The sequence below is a fragment of the Oncorhynchus tshawytscha genome, linkage group LG01, assembly GCF_018296145.1.
Source record: "Oncorhynchus tshawytscha isolate Ot180627B linkage group LG01, Otsh_v2.0, whole genome shotgun sequence".
NCBI classification, from domain to species: domain Eukaryota; kingdom Metazoa; phylum Chordata; class Actinopteri; order Salmoniformes; family Salmonidae; genus Oncorhynchus; species Oncorhynchus tshawytscha.
The window spans coordinates 22,102,322-22,120,933 of NC_056429.1; the positions used below are offsets into that span (position 1 = coordinate 22,102,322).

Consider the following 18,612-nt stretch of genomic DNA (forward strand, 5'->3'; position numbering starts at 1 on the left):
CAAAGCTGTAATTGCTGCCAAAGGTGATTCTAACATGTATTAACTAATGAAGTTATGTTAGTGTTTCATTTTCCATCTCTTTTTTTAAAAACGTTGACATTACATAGTATTTTGTGTAGATCGTTGACAAACAAAATTACAATGAAATCAATTTTAATCCCACTTTGTAACACAACAAAATGTGGAAAAAGTCAAGGGGTGTGAATACTGTCTGAAGGGCACCTCAATGAATATACATTCGATTCTATGATATTGTGTTTATGATCAGCACCCCCCACCCTCTCTCGTTCTTCCCTCTCCCCTCTCTGTCTCCCTTTTCCTCGCTCTCTCCTCTACCTCAGAGAGTTTATGGGCTATATCCAACGCTACAGGTCCTTCTTCTCTGCGTTGCCAGAGATGCTTTGTGAGAGTGAGATGGTGGTGGATGACTTCACCTGCTGGAGCGGGGAGGATGTGGTGGAGAGGTAGGAATGGACCCTTTCTATTGGTCTACATCTGTGTCTGTCACACTTAAAAATTAAAACATTTTAAATGAATTATATTGTGTCATTGACTGTACTTTTGTTTATGTGTAACTCTTTGTTGTTTTTGTTGCACTGCTTTGCTTTATCTTGGCCAGGTCGCAGTTGTAAATGAGAACTTGTTCTCAACTGGCCTACCTGGTTAAATAAAGGTGAAATAAAAAATAAATAAATAATGGGCTTAGCCTTTCTGTTACGTTCTCTATACAGGTCTTGTTGCCCATTAAAAGAGAGAGGTTCTTCTGAATCTTTAACACATGATGTCAATACACATTAAGGCAAATCACATGACTCTTTTCTATCCCATTAAGAGAAATTCAAGTAATTGATGCTAACATAAAAACACATTCAACCAGGTTAAAAACAAATCAGATATCCTGGTCAAGCCCTTATTGACATCTGAGGGCATGGATTCTGGTTTTGAGGACCTAGAAGAGTCCACGAATGTCTGGTGTAAGAGATTTCAAACCAGCGAGGGTGCATGGGGATAATGAGTTTAACCAGGGGGCCTATAGACATTTGGACGCCATGGATATTGGGAGCATGTCCCTAGACCTTTGGAGTATAGTGTGTTCATTTATAAAATTCTAGAGGCCATTCTCATGAAAATTACATTGGAAACTTTGGAGAAGCACCTTCCTAAAAACACACATGTAGAAACAAGCGTTCAAACACACACACACACACACACACACACACACACACACACACACACACACACACACACACACACACACACACACACACACACACACACACACACACACACACACACACACACACACACACACACACACACACACACACACATATTCTGCCACTCTGTCCTATAATAACGTTGGTCATCCTGGTTACTGTTGAGTCGGATAAAAAGCCCATACAGCATGGACCACAGTGTAAACTGTTTTGTGTACTTATCTGACCTCCCATTCTGACCAGCTCTCCTTGAATGTTTTGGGCTGGTCCCCCCCTCTGGCCCTGGTGCAGAACAGCTTCCCCTCCTCTGTTGTGGAGTAGGCAGAGAGACCCCATTCACCTAGGCCTCCTGGGCTGGAACTGTGCTCCCCCACTATCACATTTAGGCCTCTGTTTTGTCCCCCTTTCAGCCAATTCAACAGTTTTTTTTTCTATTCTTGTTGAATTCACTGGCCATGAAGGGGTGTTGGAGCCAGCGGAGAGTGTTTTTTTGAATTGCTTTGGGCTGGGAGTGCTGGTGGGGGTTGGTGTGGTCTCCCCTAAAGAACCACAGAAACCATGTTTTGTATAATACCAATAGCACTCAATCCACTCCAGTTATTGTGTGTGCTAATTTGTTTGTTTAGTGGTTGTCTATAACTAATACTGTATCAACACACATTGGCCCTCCCACCGGATGTCGATTAAGGCAGCCCCCTGCACCTCTCTGATTCAGAGGGGTTGGTTTAAATGTGGAAGACTCATTTCACTTGAATGCATTCAGTTCAACTGTCTAGGTATCCCCCTTTCCTTTCCTTCCCTATGGGAGGCCAGCTCCCCTCAGCCCACTCCAAGCTCTTCTCTATCCTGGTACCCCAATGGTGGAACCAGCTTCCCCCTGAGGTTTGGACAGGAAAGTCCCTGCCCATCTTCCAAAAGCACCTGAAACCCTACCTCTTTAAAGAGTATCTTAAATAATCCACCTCCTCACCTCGACCCCCCAAAAATAATAAATAAAATAAAAACAAATACAACTCCTGAATCATCACTTGTACTTGACCCCCCCACCCCCACCTTTGCTGATAACTACTTAATTGAGGAAAAGTGTACTTACTATGCTTGTGATGTGTGGTTGTCATATCTAGCTATCTTAAGATGAATGCACTAACTGTAAGTCACTGGCTAAATGATTAAAATGTAAATAGTAGGCTTGGGCTCGATTCAGTTAAAATTCCAGTCAATTCAGGAAGTAAACCGAAATTCCAATTCTCTTGTTGGTTTGTTGTGGGCTAGGGAGAGACGGAGGGGGTTCACTGGGGCTCCTGTGGGCCCTCTGTGTGGCACTATTGAAGGCCCCAGGCCTGGTGGCCATTCAGGCTTTGTGAACCTTGCAGAAGAGCAGAGGGGGGCCTCCTCCTCCCCTCCTAATGTACCTGCTGCCCCCCCCACCAGGGACCACTGAGAGAAGGGTCTGTTGTCTGGCCCTCTGGGGCTGCAGCCTGGAGCCTGGGGCTTGGAGCCTGGCGGCTGGAGCCCAGCCAAGCGCTGTGGAATAGGAGGGCACAGAGACACTGGGGCACAGCCACTCTGCTGACCTCTTTACAGTTTCAATTCACTGAACCCCCCCGTGCACCCCCGTGCACCACACCACTCCTGTTTGACCCAATTCACTTACTGACAAATGCCTTCGCTTGTGTGGTTGCTTATGTGTTAACAGAAAATGAAAAGTCTCTTTGCTGTGTTATCTGTCCTGAGACAGTTCTGACATTGTCTCTGTATTTTATTTATATATTTTTACATTTTCTATTGAACCTTTATTTAACTGGGCAAGTCAGTTAAGAACAAATTCTTATTTACAATGACGGCCTACCCCGGACAACGCTGGGCCAATTGTGCGCCACCCTATGGGACTCCCATTCACGGCCAGATGTGATACAGCCTGAATTCAAACCAGGGACTGTGGTGACGCCTCTTGCACTGAGATGCAGTGTCTTAGACGGCTGCGCCAATCAGGAGTGCCATTAGGTGTTCTTATAGATTGGTTTAACCCTCTCATGGTATGTAGGCAGGCATCATATATCACTTAACCGGAGTTCTCTGCATCTAAGAGTCAAAACAATATTTGCAAGGCTTTAAATTCAAGCATCACATGAGTTTGGATAGGTGCCGTGAATAACCTCTTCTCATACTGTACTAATACGGTCTCTGCTACCCACCCCACATTATGGGGAAACACTGCCACCTAGAGGATGTATCTAAATCAAATCAAATTTTATTGGTCCCATACACGTGTTTAGCAGATGTTGTTGCAGGTGTAGCGAAATGCTTGTGCTTCTAGTTCCGACAGTGCAGCAATATCTAACAAGTAATATCTAACAATTTCACAACAAATACCTAATACACACAAATCTAAGTAAAGGAATGGAATTTAGAATATATAAATATATGGAAAAGCAACGTCAGAGCGGCATAGACTAAGATACAGTAGATAGTATAGAATACAGTATATACATATGAGATGAGTAATGCAAGATATGTAGACATTATTAAAGTGGCCAATAATGTCAAGTCTGTGTATGTAGGCAGCAGACTATCTGTGCTAGTGATGGCTATTTAACAGTGATGGCCTTGAGATAGAAGCTGTTTTTCAGTCTCTCGGTCCCAGCTTTGATGCACCTGTACTGACCTCGCCTTCTGGATGATAATGGGGTGAACAGGCAGTGGCTCGGGTGGTTGTTGTCCTTGATGATCTTTTTGGCCTTCCTGTGACATTGGGTGCTGTAGGTGTCCTGGAGGGCAGGTAGTTTTTCCAAGATGGCGTGCAGTATAGACATTGTTTGTCGTTCTCCCATGTAAATTTTGTATTTTTCATCTTTTTTTGTAAAGATTTCAATATATTTTCAATCTCTTTTTCCATTTTTAAATTAAATATACCTTCCGGCAACCCGCCTCACCCAATGTGATAAGGATCTGCTATTTTTAGACCTTATAGCCAGAACCTCCATCAGAAACTTGCCATCAGAAGTTAACCAGCTAATTAGCTACTAGCTATTTAGTAATTTTTAGCCACTGCTAGTGGCCTTTACCTTTAGCACAGACACCAGACGCTGGATAATACTTGCCAGCCTGCCAGTCTGCACAGCGCGTTATCAACCCTGAGCATATCGGACTGTTTTTCTCCACTACAACACCGGATTCCTGCCATAAGCCCTGGACTATTGCTCCTGATCATCGCAGCTAGCTAGCTGCCACCGAGTGGCCCAGCCCGAAAGCTAGCCTTGATGCCATCTCCCGGCCTGCTCAGTGGACCCTTTGATCACTCGGCTACACAGCTGATGCCTCCCGGACTCTTCACTAACACGACTAGAATCCACTACACCACCAGATTCTTGCTGTAAGTTCTGGACCTTTGCATCGTATCATCGCTGCTAGCTAGCTGTTATCGAGTGGCTATAGTGGCTAATGCCATTGTCCCGAAGCTAGCACCAGTTATCCGCGAGCCATGCTCATCTCCCGGCTAGCAAACAAAATTACTTCATTTACAATACCTATTTTGACAGCTGGCCTGGACCCTTTGTCGACACGGAGCCCCGCCGTTCCATCACGACTGGTCTGCCGACGTAATTCCATCCGTTGTGCCCTCAACCGGCCTTTGCCGGACGTCAGAGCAGACACTTCTACTAGCTCCTGCCTGCTAACTTTTTTTGAATGCCGTGTCTCCTGCTTGCTAGCGTAGTAACGACTACCTTGCGGCTTCCCTGTTTCATCTATTGCTGTTCACTGGACCCTATGATCATTGGCTACATAGCTGATGCCTGCTGGACTGTTCATTAATCACGGTACTCCAGTTTGTTTATTTTGTTTATCTGACGGCCCCAGCCTCGAACTCAGGCCCTGTGTGTAGTTAACTGACCCTCTCTGCCCATTCATCACCATTTTAGCTGTTGTTGTTGTCTAAGCTAATTCGCTGTTGTTGTCTTACCCATTGTTGTCTTAGCTAGCTCTCCCAATCAGCACCCGTGATTGCTTTATGCCTCGCTTTATGTCTCTCTCTAATGTCAATATGCCTTGTATACTGTTGTTTAGGATAGTTATCATTGTTTTATTTCACTGCGGAGCCCCTAGTCCCACTCAACATAAGCATTTCTCTACGGCTGGCCATGCTTTCCTCCTGGCTTCCCCAACCCCGGCCAACAGCTCCTCACCCACCACAGCTACTTGCCCAAGCCTCCCCTGCTTCTCCTTCACCTAAATCCAGATAGCAGATGTTCTGAAAGAGCTGCAAAACCTGGACCCATACACATCAGCTGGGCTAGACAATCTGGACCCTGTCTTTCTAAAATGATCCGCCACCATTGTTGCAACCCCTATTACCAGTCTGTTCAAACTCTCTTTCGTATCGTTCGAGATCCCTAAAGATTGGAAAGCTGCCGCGGTCATCCCCCTCTTCAAGGGGGTGACACTCTAGACCCAAACTGTTCCAGACCTATATCCATCCTGCCCTGCCTTTCTAAAGTCTTCGAAAGCCAAGTTAACAAACAGATCACTGACCATTTCGAATCCCACTGTACCTTCTCCCGCTGTGCAGTATGGTTTCCGAGCTGGTCACGGGTGCACCTCAGCCACGCTCAAGGTACTAAACGATATCATAACCGCCATCGATAAAAGACAGTACTGTGCAGCCGTCTTCATCGACCTGGCCAAGGCTTTTGACTCTGTCAATCACCACATTCTTATCGCCAGACTCAACAGCCTTGGTTTCTCAAATAACTGCCTCGCCTGGTTCACCAACTACTTCTCAGACAGAGTTCAGTGTGTCAAATCGGAGGGCCTGTTGTCCGGACCTCTGGCATCCTCTAAGGGGGTACCACAGCGTTCAATTCTCGGACAGACTATTTTCTCTGTATATATCAACAATGTTGCTTTTGTTGCAGGTGATTCACTGATCCACCTCCACGCAGACGACACCATTCTGTATACATCTGGCCCTTCTTTGGACACTGTGTTAACAAACCTCCAAACGAGCTTCAATGCCATACAACACTCCTTCCGTTGCCGTCAACTGCTCTTAAACGCTAGTTAAACGAAATGCTTGCTGTTCAACCGATCGCTGCCCGTACCCGCCTGCCCGACTAACAGCACTAATCTGGACGGTTCTGACATAGAATCTGTGGACATCTACAAATACCTAGGTGTCGGGCTAGACTGTAAACTCTCCTTCCAGACTCATTAAACATCTCCAATCCAAAATTAAATCTATAATCGGCTTCCTATTTCGTAACAATGCCTCCTTCACTCACATTGCCAAACATACCCTCGTAAAACTGACTATCCTACCGATCCTCGACTTGGGCAATGTCATTTACAAAATAGCCTCTTTGTTACTAAAGCCCCATATAACAGCCACCACTGCAACCTGTATGCTCTCGTTGGCTGACCCTCGCTACATATTCGGCGCAAGACCCACTGGCTCCAGGTAATCTACAAGTCTTTGCTAGTTAAAGCTCCACCTTATCTCAGCTCACTGGTCACCATAACAACACCCACCTGTAGCACTCGCTCCAGCAGGTATATCTCACTGGTCATTCCCAAAGCCAACACCTCCTTTGGCCTTCTTTCCTTCCAGTTCTCTGCTGCCAATGACAGGAACGAATTGCAAAAATCGCTGGAGACCTATATCTCCCTCACTCACTTTAAGCATCAGCTATCTGAGCAGCTTACGAATCACTGCAGCTGTACACAGCCTATCTGTAAATAGCCCATCCAATCTACCTACTTCATCACCATATTGTTTTTATTGACCTTTTTGCTCTTTTGCACACCAGTTTTTCTACTTGCACATCATCGTCTGCACATCTATCACTCCAGTGTTAATTTGCTAAATTGTAATTACTTCGCTACTATGGCCTATTTATTGCCTTACCTCCTCACACCATTTGCACACACTGTACATAGACTTTTTCTATTGTGTTATTGACTGTACGTTTGTTTATTCCATGTGTAACTCTGTTGTTGTTTGTGTCGCACTGCTTTGCTTTATCTTGGCCAGGTCGCAGTTGTAAATGAGAACTTGTTCTCAACTAGCCTACCTGGTTAAATAAAGGTGAAATAAAAAAAACAAGTTTGCCCCCAGTGATGCGTTGTGCAGACTGCACCACCCTCTGGAGAGCACTGCGGTTGTGGGTGGTGCAGTTGCAATACCAGGCGGTGATAGAGTCTGACAGGATGCTCTCAATTGTAAAAGTTTGAGGGTTTTAGGTGCCAAGCCAAATTTCTTCAGCCTACTCAGGTTGAAGAGGCTGTCACGCCCTGGCCATAGAGAGGCTTTTATTCTCTATTTTGGTTAGGCCAGGGTGTGACTAGGGTGGGCATTCTATGTTCCTTTTTCTATGTTTTTGTATTTCTTTGTTTTTGGCCGGGTATGGTTCTCAATCAGGGACAGCTGTCTATCGTTGTCTCTGATTGAGAACCATACTTAGGTAGCTCTTGCCCACATGGGTTTTGTGGGTAGTTTCTTTCTGTTTTATACCTGACGGAGCTGTTTCGGTTGTTCTTTTTGTTACTTTGTATTTAGTGTTCAGTTATATTACATTGAAATGGACACTTACCACGCTGCGTTTTGGTCCGATCTTTCCTGTTCCTCAGATGAAGAAGATCGTTGAGTGACAGGTTATTTTCCTGACACCACACTCCCAGAGCCCTCACCTCCTCCCTGTAGGCTGTCTCGTCGTTGTTGGTAATCAAGCCTACTGTTATGTCGTCTGAAAATTGAATGATTGAGTTGGAGGCGTGCATGGCCACGCAGTCATGGGTGAACAGGGAGTACAGGAGGGGACTGAGCACACACCCTTGTGGGGCTCCAGTGTTGAGGATCAGCGAAGTGGAGGTGTTTTTTCCTACCTTCCCATCAGGAAGTCCAGGACCCAATTGCACAGGGCGGGGTTCTGACCCAAGGCCTCGAGCTTAATGATGAGTTTGGAGGGTACTATGGTGTTGAATGCTCAGCTATAGTCAATGAACAGCATTCTTACATTACATAGGTATTCCTCTTGTCCAGATGGGATAGGGCAGTGTGATGGCAATTGCATTGTCTGTGGACCTATTGGGGCGGTAAGCAAGTTGAAGTGAGTCTAGGGTGGCAGGTAAGGTAGAGGTGATATGATCCTTGACTAGTCTCTCAAAGCACTTCATGATGACAGAAGTGAGTGCTACGGGGTGATAGTCATTTAGTTCAGTTACCTTTGCATTCTTAGGTACAGGAGCAATGGTGGCCATCTTGAAAGCATGTTGGGACAGCAGACTGGGATAGGGAGAGATTGAATATGTCCTTAAACACACCAGCCAGCTGGTCTGCGCATGCTCTGAGGACGCCGCTAGGGATGCCATCTGGGCCGGCAGCCTTGCAAGTGTTAACACATTTAAATGTCTTACTCACGTTGGCCACGGAAAGGGAGAGCCCACAATCCTTGATAGCTGGCTACGTCAGTGGCACTGTGTTATCCTCAAAGCAGGCAAAGAACGTGTTTAGCTTGTCCGGAAACAAGACGTCGGTGTCCGCGACGTGGCTGGTTTTCCTTTTGTAGTCTGTGATTGTCTGTAGACCCTGCCACATACGTCTCTTGTCTCAGCCGTTGAATTGTGACTACACTTTGTCTCTATACTGACGTTTTGCCTGTTTGATTGCCTTGCGGAGGGAATGATTACTCTGTTTGCATTCTGCCATATTCCCAGTCACCTTGCCATGGTTAAATGCAATGGTTCGCACTTTCAGTTTTGCGTGAATGCTGCCATCTTTCCACAGTTTCTGGTGAGGGTAGGTTTTAATAGTCAGAGTGGTATCTCCTATACACTTCTTGATAAACTCAGTGACCGTCTCAGTGTATACGTCAATATTATTCTCGGAAGCTACCTGGAACATATCCCAGTCTGCGTGATGAAAAGAGTTTTGAAGTGTGGATTCCGATTGGTCAGACCAGCGTTGAATAGTCCTTAGCACGGGTGCTTCCTGTCTGAATTTCTGCCTATAAGAAGGGAGGAGCAAAATGGAGTCGTGGTCAGATTTGCCCGAAAGGAGGGCAGAGGAGGGCCTTGTATGCATCCCAGAAGTTGGAGTAACACTGGTTGAGTGTTTTTCCTGCACGAGTACTACAGTCGATATGCAGATAACTTAGGTAGCCTTTTCCTCAAATTTGCTTTGTTAAAATCCCCAGCTACAATAAATGCAGCCTCAGGATATATGGTTTCCAGTTCGCATAAAGTCCATTGAAGTTTCTTGAGGGTCGTCGTGGTATCGGCTTGAGGGGGGATATACACGACTGTGACAATAACCGAAGAGAATCCTCTTGGGAGATAATATGGTCTGCATTTGATTGTGAGGTATTCTAGGTCCGGGGAACAAAATGACTTGAGTTCCTGTATGTTATTGCAAATACACCATAAGTCGTTAATCATGAAATATACACCCCCGCCATTCTTCCCGGAGAGATGTTTATTCCTGTCGGTGCGATGAATTGAGAATCCAGATGGCTGGACCGACTCCGACAGTATATCCCGTGAGAGCCATGTTTCTGTGAAACAGATTATGTTACAATCCCTGATGTCTTTCTGGAAAGAAACCCTTGCCCTGATCTCATCAACCTTGTTATCCAGGGACTGAACATTAGTGAGTAATATACTCGGAAGCAGTGGGTGGTGTGCGAGCCTCCTAAGTCTGACTAGAAGACCCCCCCAGAATTCCTCTTCTCCGCCAGCATTGTTTTGGGGCGGCCTCTGGAATCAGTTCAATTGCCCTGGGTGGTGCTAACAAAGGATCCCCTTCGGGAAAGTTGTATTCCTGGGCATAATGCTGGTGGTGCTGGTGAGTTACGGCTGCTCTGATATCCAATAGTTCTTCCCGGCTGTATGTAATAACACAACATTTTCTGGGTTAACAGTGTAAGCAATAATACATAATAAAACAAAATACTGCAAAGTTTTCTAAGAACTAGAAGCGAGGCAGCCCTCTCTGTCATCTCCATCTTGAACCATCTTGTATCCATGTGAAAAAAGACCAAACATTCCTTCAGGTCACCAAAGGTGACAACATCCATTACTCCAAACTTCCCCATACTGTATTGTTACGCAGTTGCACTATGGATAAAACTGAAGCAACATTGTGTGCATCCGCAGGTATTTTCTCTACAGAGGTCTTCCTCTAGGACTCCCATATTAATATATGCCATTTATCAGCCACTTTAACTTTAAAGTGACTTACAGACATTTTTTTTGCATGTGGGCAGTCCCAGGAATCAAACCCACAATCCTGGTATTGCAAGAGCCATGCTCTACCAAGTGAGCTACGTAGGACTACACAGCTACAAAGGACCACATAGCTACAGAGGACCACATTATCATAGGACCACATTACCTGAGAATGAGGCATCACATTCCTGTTTTACTTTGACATGTGGTATCTACTGTATTAAGATAAACTCTACACTCAACAGCAGTGAGCACAGTTTACTATTAGTCTGTGACTACCACATTAAGGGACATGGACCACTAGAGAGCAGTGTTGTAGCGGCCAAGCCTAAACGTGTCCTCTGTTTTTGTCCCAGCCAGCCAGGCAGGTATGATGACAGCAGCAGAGTTCAAACTGGGTTAAGAATGTCCAATGAGGTTAAGTGTCTCAGTATGGGTTTCACAGGGAACTGTTTTTGTCTGATGAACCCAAAAGGAAGTGAATGAGGTGGCTGTTCAGAGGATATATTGAATTATTTGCTTCCAGGCTCTCTGTAGTCATAGTGTGTGCTGTGGCAGACTGTAATTGAGTCCCCAAACACTACTGATCGTGTTCCCACAGGGAGGCTGGGGCCAAGGTGCCTTCTGACAGAATCTGGGCTGAGCTGACTTACTGCTCACTGCCTCTGTTGTTGATGTTGTTCTCATATCTGCTGCTTCACTGGAAGCTGACTGCCATCAAATGGGCTTCTCATGGCAGAGTCCTCTTGCGTTGTGTGTCTGTGTTAGTGAGTTTGGGTTGGGGGGATGAAAGCACAGAGACGGACATAACAGTTATCAACTGAAAGCTTCAGAGTACAGTGTCTCTTACATAAGTCTGTAATTCTAGACCACACAGGTCATTGGTCAGATTCCAGGTTAGCGGTAATTGTGAAATAGTTTGTGCGCTCACATGCTCTAACATCTGAAACCCTGTTCCTCACCTCCCCACATTCTCTATTACTCCCATCAGGTGCATGACTGTCCCCTTTGACCTTGATCCTGGGGATGAAATGTGGATGTCAGGATCAGTTTCCTGTCTGTTCCCCTTGTTTCCTTCTCCCTTATTCAGCCCACAGAGCAACACCCTAGAAGAAAATCTGGAATAACAGAGGCTTGGGGAGCACATAGAGGGAAAACAGTGGTAACCTAGTAACGCCACCATGGAAAGCGTAGTTCTTACAGACACCAAAGCCTGACAAAAGACTATTCACTGTCTCAGGTATCAAGGTCATGTATCCTATTGACATGTTAGAGACTCGTCTCACATGCATAAATTAGTCTACAGTTCGACACTGCCCACTGGGCACACCACCTCATTTCAACGTGGAAATGTGGGTAATATTTGGTTGATGAGAATGAGAATTCAACCTTTATTCATCCTCTCCAAAAAAAGCCAGGAGTTTATTGAATTATAACTATGCTGCCTCCAGAGTGGCTTTACTTGGCTCATCGCGTTGTAGCGACTCCTCGTGGTGGGCCGGGCACCTTCAGGCTGACTTCGGTCGTCAGTTGAACGGTGTTTCCTCTGACACATTGGTACGACTGGCTTCTGGGTTAAGCTTGCGTTTGTTAAGGAGCGCGATTTGGCGGGTCATGTTTCGGAGGACGCATGACTCAACCTTAGCCTCTTCCGAGTTGCAGCGATGAGACAAGATCGTAATTGGATATGATGAAAAATATAACAATTTGTTGTGCTTTTAAATGCTTGTAAGCGCAGAGATAACATACTTAGATTACAACTAAATCAAAAATCAGACATTGTTTGGATTTTGGTTGTACTTTTAGATGCTTGATAGCATAGTGATACATTGTATTTATTTATCACTACACTATCAACCATCTAAAAGCACAACCAAATTCCAAACAATATCCGATTTTTGGTTTAGTTGTAATCTAAGTATGTTATCACTGTGCTTTCAAGCATTTAAAAGCACAACAAAGTTCAAATGGGAATACAATGTCAGATATTTTGTATTTGTACAACAACTTAATGTGTTATCACTGTGCTTCATCTAATAGCACAACCAAATGACCTGGATTGTAGTTGAGATTTTCATTAAAAATACATAGTTCAAGTGATCAATGCTGGTCGAAATTCTACACTGATTATTATAGCAATTGTGAAGATCTCCAAAGATCTACGAACTTTGCATGCTATGTTGAACATGCACACTTTCTATAATTACATAAGAAGACATTAATAGTTACAGTAACCTCAAAATGTGGCCATGGATGTGTTATTCACTTTAGGTTGAATAAATACTGTTAAATTTGTTTGTAACGTAGCCTTAACGTTAGGCTATTTACTGTATTACCAAAGTAATTGACAACGCAACCAAACATCAACATTTAACTTCACTAGGGTAGGGGGCAGCATTCGGAATTTTGGATGAAATGCATGCCCAAATTAAACTGCCTGCTACTCAGGCCCAGAAGCTAGGATATGCATATAATTGGTATATTTGGACGGAAAACACTCTAACGTTTCCAAAACTGTCAAAATAATGTCTGTGAGTATATCAGAACTGATATGGCAGGCGAAAACCTGATATAAATCCATCCAGGAAGTACTATTATTTTGAAAGGCTGTTTTTCCATTGAAAGCCTATCCACCATACAAGGACCCAGTTCACGATCTCTTTGGCTTCTTCTACATGTGGCCAGTCTGTAGGCATTGTTTCAGGCTTTTACTCTGAAAAATGAGGGAGATACAGCACTTTCAATGAGTGGACAGTGGACATTTCCAGACATGAGTCCAGCGTGTGATCGTTAGCGCATTTCTTGTTTCTCCTTTTCTATTGACGAAGCTTTTGTCCGGTTGAATTTGTTAACTTGTTGACTGTACTGCAAAGGTGATATTGAATTGTGTTTGGTTGTCAACGCAACCAAATATCAACATTTTAAGGAGATTTTAAGGATTTATATTTTTTGTCACTGACTAAGTCTGGTTTTAATTTAACTTCGTCTACAAAATAATAATTTATTTGTTGGATTCATGTCTCCATCTCAACCAAACATCAAAGTTAAAAATAGGACGGAATCAAATCAAACTTTATTCAAAGTGCATTTAAAGTTCGGTTTGATTTAGTCCTATTCTTGAACTTTTTGGTAGAGATGGAGATGTGAATCCAACATATCAAAAATTAATTTGTAGACAAACTGGAATTAAAGCCAGACTAAATCAGAGGAACTGATGGAACTATACAAGCAGAAGACCTCCTTGAAATGTTTATATTTGGTTGTGTTGACAACCAAACACAATTCAACATCCAGTTTTTCTACAAAATACAATTGATATTTTGGATTGACATCTCCATCTCAACCAAAAATCGAAGTTAAAGAATAGGACTAAATCAAATCAAACTTTAAATGCAGTTTAAATCAAATTAGATTAGATTTAGTCCTATTCTTTAACTTCAGTTTTTGGTTGAGATGGAGACGTGAATCCAACATATGAATTATTAACTTGAAAAATACATTTTAAATCAACCAAAGCTTGAAACAATAGGCCTATATTTATTGTCTACTTTTAGTTGAACCCTGGGTTGATTGAAACAATAGCAGTTGATGACTTCACAAATGCTATAATATTATAGGCCTAAATAGTATAATTGTTTATATGACTAACAGAGTATGGTTACATTTTATTTGCTTTGTTAAACCTACAGTTTGTAATGACTTCAGTAGCAGCAGTGAGATCTCAATAATAATTCTTATGATAGCACATTGGTAGTAGTTTTATCCAAGGCCAGGGCTGCTGGGCTTGGTTAAAACCATGGATGGGAGGCCAAGGGGTAGCTGTAGATAGATCAACTCTCCAGTCGGAGATGCTGGCCTTCCTATTATTATTATTTTTTTGATAGTGGATATAACATTGAAGATCTGCCGTTGTTTCAAAACTACAAATTCAACATATTTTATACAAGATTTCTCTATGTTGAAAATTGGTTACTATGACGACATAATCCTGTGGTTTAAAATGTCACCTTTTTGCAAATCCAATGTATTTTCCACATAGATTCTACGTTACAAAACGTTGACAAATTACGTTGAAAAAACGTTGATTCAACAAGTTTGTGCCAGGAGAGTGGTCTTATTTGAAATAAATGCGAGAGTATGCTGTTTAGTAGTACAAATGTTCTTGTTCTTGCTGTAGTCCATAAATAGAGACGGTTACATTTAGATCACCCAGTCAGTCACACAGACTGAGACTTCGCCATGACGCTCCATTGGATCGGAGAAAATAAGAGTACTGGTTAATTACAGTGGAGAAAAGAAATGCCCTCAATTATGTTTTCTTAGTATGCTAAAGGACGATCCAGTACTAATGACCAAAATGAGCTGTGAGGCTCAGGTCGTTAGTGACATCTGAGGATGAGTGATGTTAATTAGTGAGAGAAGCTATAGTGTTAACCTCCCTTTTTTCCCACACACATACATACACATTAAGTCCCTCAGGGACAAGCAGTTTTCCTGATGGCAAAGTGAGGGGTTATTTGTCAGATGGTTGGTCTCTTTTGATTGATAACAGTCAGATAGGATCATTCTGAACCTGGTAAATGCCAGCTTCTTGCTCCCCGCTGCACATGCAGGGGTTTCCCCTGCCTGCCTGCCTGCCTGCCTGCCTGCCTGCCTGCCGCCAGTCATCAGGGATATCAGGTAATGTCTTGAACTCTGACCCCAGGCCCCCTCTGGCCTCAGGCTCCTCTGACACCACAGTGTCTTCTGTTACCTAACAACCTTCTAAAACAGGAATGACAGGAGTAATTTCATATTTACTTTCCTTTCCTTTGACCGTAAAGAGTAGGAGTAGCATTTAAAAGGGGGAAACTCAGGGGCTCTTGGAGGTTAGAGTTTTAAGATGATTAGTGGTTACATAGAGGGAACTGGCCCCTCCAATCAGGTACTTAACGGCATATAATGTGTCTGTGCTATGCTGTCTATTCCAGTGATGGATATCTTGATGTGGGGCAGTGACACTTTCTGGTGATTCCTTCCTCTGAAGAGTGGTCTCCAATGACCTCTCACCAGGAAGCTGCCGGCCATATGGCCAATCAGAAGCTGCAGCAGGCCACAGAAGCTGCAGCTGGCCCTGTACCTGGCTGCCCCACTGGCCTGAGGTCTAGACCCAGGTTATTTCTAGATTCATTGTAGCACTGGTTTCAAGTGTAAGTCGTTGGCTCTGTCTATATTCAGCAGGTACAAGTATAGTGATTGCTGTCCAATCCAGCACTGTGGAAGCAAAAACCGCACTGGTGACCTGATTGATGTTTCTCAGAACAGGTCATTTCATTAACTAGCTACACTAGCCAGGGGGAGTCACTTTGTATGCGGTGTAGCAACCTGCCATACTGTGCCATGCCCTGTCTCTGCTTTTCACTCCTGCTAGGGAAACTGGATCCTGGTATTCAGCAGCAAAAACGCTGTTTTTACCCTAGAGACCAGGCCCCAGTGTCAGAGCTCCAGAGGTTACAGACACTATCGATATGAGATGCAAGCTATTGAAAAACATGACTAAAACACTGAACTCAATGACAATAGCAACACAGAAAGCCCCACAGGCCAGAGCCAACACAGACAACACAGAGGTCATAGCTGTGCTTCCTGTTGGCTAGTTCTTTTTTCAATCTCCTTTTTTCTATGATGCAGCATGCCTGTGTTGCCACAAATACCCCCAGAGAGCTATGTTGGGTTGAGAGAGATGCAATACAATATATTTGTGTATGATCGCTAGGAGCCTGGAGCAGACAAAGAGACAGGATGAAAGTAAAATGGTCTGTGGATTTATGGCCTTCAGGGGAAAGCATAGAAAAAATCTGCTTTGGAAGCAACAATATAAATGTGTTCTCAGACAGACCTTTCTGTAGACCTTTCAGTTATATTATACATTACACCTCAGATTATTGTCTCTGAATTATTACTCCATGCTGCTGTCTGTGACTGTTTGTTTTTCCACATTTGACTGGCCTAAATCACGACAGAAAGCATACATTACTACTGGTAGTTGTCATAGGAATGAGGGAGGGAGTGTGGTGGACCGTTAGACATCACAGCAGTGCACTCAGCCAAGCCTCCTTCTCAGGCTCCCATGATCTTCGGCGGTGGAAGGGCTTTTGGGATGTGTCCCGTTACCTTGGCCACAGTGTATTTGTTGGTGTTTGGGGAGAGCACAGTTGAATGACATATAATGCGGGGCACACTTTGGTTTTGGGGTTGCTGGTTTGCATTTCAAGTCAGAGGAATGTACCTAAAGAGCATGAGCTGAGTCTCTGTCAGCCCACTCCTGACCGCTGCGCCAGGCCGTATCAGCTGGGCTACCAGACCAGAGCAGACCGGAGGCTCCACGCCTTGGAGCTGGAGCAGAACCGTGTGGCCAGCGTTGAGTGCTGAGTCACATACACCCCATATACAACGGTATAATTATATATGCTGTGTGGTAAATAGGCTAATAGTTTCCAACCAGTCCCGCTGAGCTGTACGGTTTTTCTCCATGGAGCTTTGAACAATAATGTCTTGTTTTTTAGGGCGTGAGGGTCGTTTTGAACTACCACAGTATGACAGCCTCTGTTTTTGTGGTCTGTGTTTTCCCAGTCTCCCATTATGGCTCTGTTTAGATTATGTGTTTCCTCATCAGAGCAGGCGTACAGCCCTCTCTCTTTCTCTCGCACAGGCTCACTCACTGAGCAAGCGCTCTGCTCTACTCATAGCCTTGAGGCTGGAGTTGGACTCTACACAGCAGAAAGCCAAGTGGTCACAGTGTAACCATCTGTTCCTATCCATCCTGTACAGGGAGGCATCACCTGATCTAATACGTCTGGTCTGAACTAAACTGATATGCTCTCTATTCCCAGTTCAGGAGTTGAGATAATCAGTCCAATCAAGTGATTTGGACCATGACCAAAAGCCACGGTTGCATAGTGATTGGATAAGAGTAAATATAGCCTAGTGCAGTGGAATTCAAACCTTTTCTGCGGGGACCCCATTTTTTTCAACCAGAATTTATGGGGATCACAATTTTTTCATACAGAATTTATGGGCACCCCATTTTTTTCTCAAGACTTTATCACGACCACAACCCACCCCAAATGTAATGACACAACCTTAAAATCATTACATTTATATTTTTTACATAAACAAATAACTTTCTATTCATTACATTTTAATCTCTCATCAAAATTAAAATAAACCAATACATGCATTTACTCCATAATATTTTATTTATTTTTCAAATGATCTTTCTCAATAAAATTGGGGTCAATGTAAATAGTCTGGGTGGCCATTTGATGAATTGTTCAGCAGTCTTATGGCTTGGGGGTAGAAGCTGTTAATGAGCTCTTTGGTCCTAGACTTGGTGCTCCGGTACCGCTTGCTGTGCGGTAGCAGAGAGAAGTCTATGAGTTGGGTGACTGGAGTCTTTGACAATATTTTGGGCTATCCTCTGACACCGCCTAGTATATAGGTCCTGGATGGCAGGAAGCTTGGCCCCAGTGATGTACTGGGCAATACGACTACCCTCTGTAGCACCTTATTGTCAGATGCCAAGCAGTTAACATACCTGGCGGTGGTGCAACTGGTCAGGATGCTGCCGATGGTGCAGTTGTAGAACTTTTTAAAGATCTAGGGATTCATGCCAAATCTTTTCAAATCGTCTCCTGAGGGGGAAAAGGTGTTGTCGTGCCCTCACTAATGTCTTGGTGTGTTTGGACCATGATAGCTCGTTGGTGATATGGACACCAAGGAACTTGAACATCTTGACTCGCTCCACTACAGCCCTGTCGATGTTAATGGGGGGCCTGTTCAGCCAGCCTTTTCCTGTATTCCACGATCAGCTCGTTTGTCTTGCTCACATTGAAGGAGAGGTTGTTGTTGTGGCACCACACTACCAGGTCTCTGACCTCCTCTCTATTGGCTGTCTCATTGTTGTTGTTTATCAGGCCTACCACTGTTGTGTCGTCAGCAAACTTAATGATGGTGTTGGAGTCATATTTGGCCACACAGTCATGGGTGAACAGGGAGTACAGGAGGGGAATAAGCACGCACCCCTGAGGGGCCCCAGTGTTGAGGATCAGTGTGGCAGACGTGTTGTTTTCTGCCCTTACCACCTGGGGACGGTCCCTCAAGAAGTCCAGGATCCAGTTGCAGAGGGAGGTGTTTA

The 18,612-nt window shown here is 44.1% G+C and overlaps 1 protein-coding gene across 1 annotated transcript in view; it reads left to right on the forward strand.

The window, feature by feature from the left end:
* LOC112245414 (glypican-5-like) overlaps positions 1-18,612 on the forward strand; it is a 156,429-nt gene that overhangs the window by 52,673 nt on the left and 85,144 nt on the right. The window contains exon 6 of the mRNA XM_024413544.2: positions 342-464. Coding sequence (XP_024269312.1) covers positions 342-464 — 123 coding nt within the window. The remainder of the gene's footprint in view (positions 1-341; positions 465-18,612) is intronic.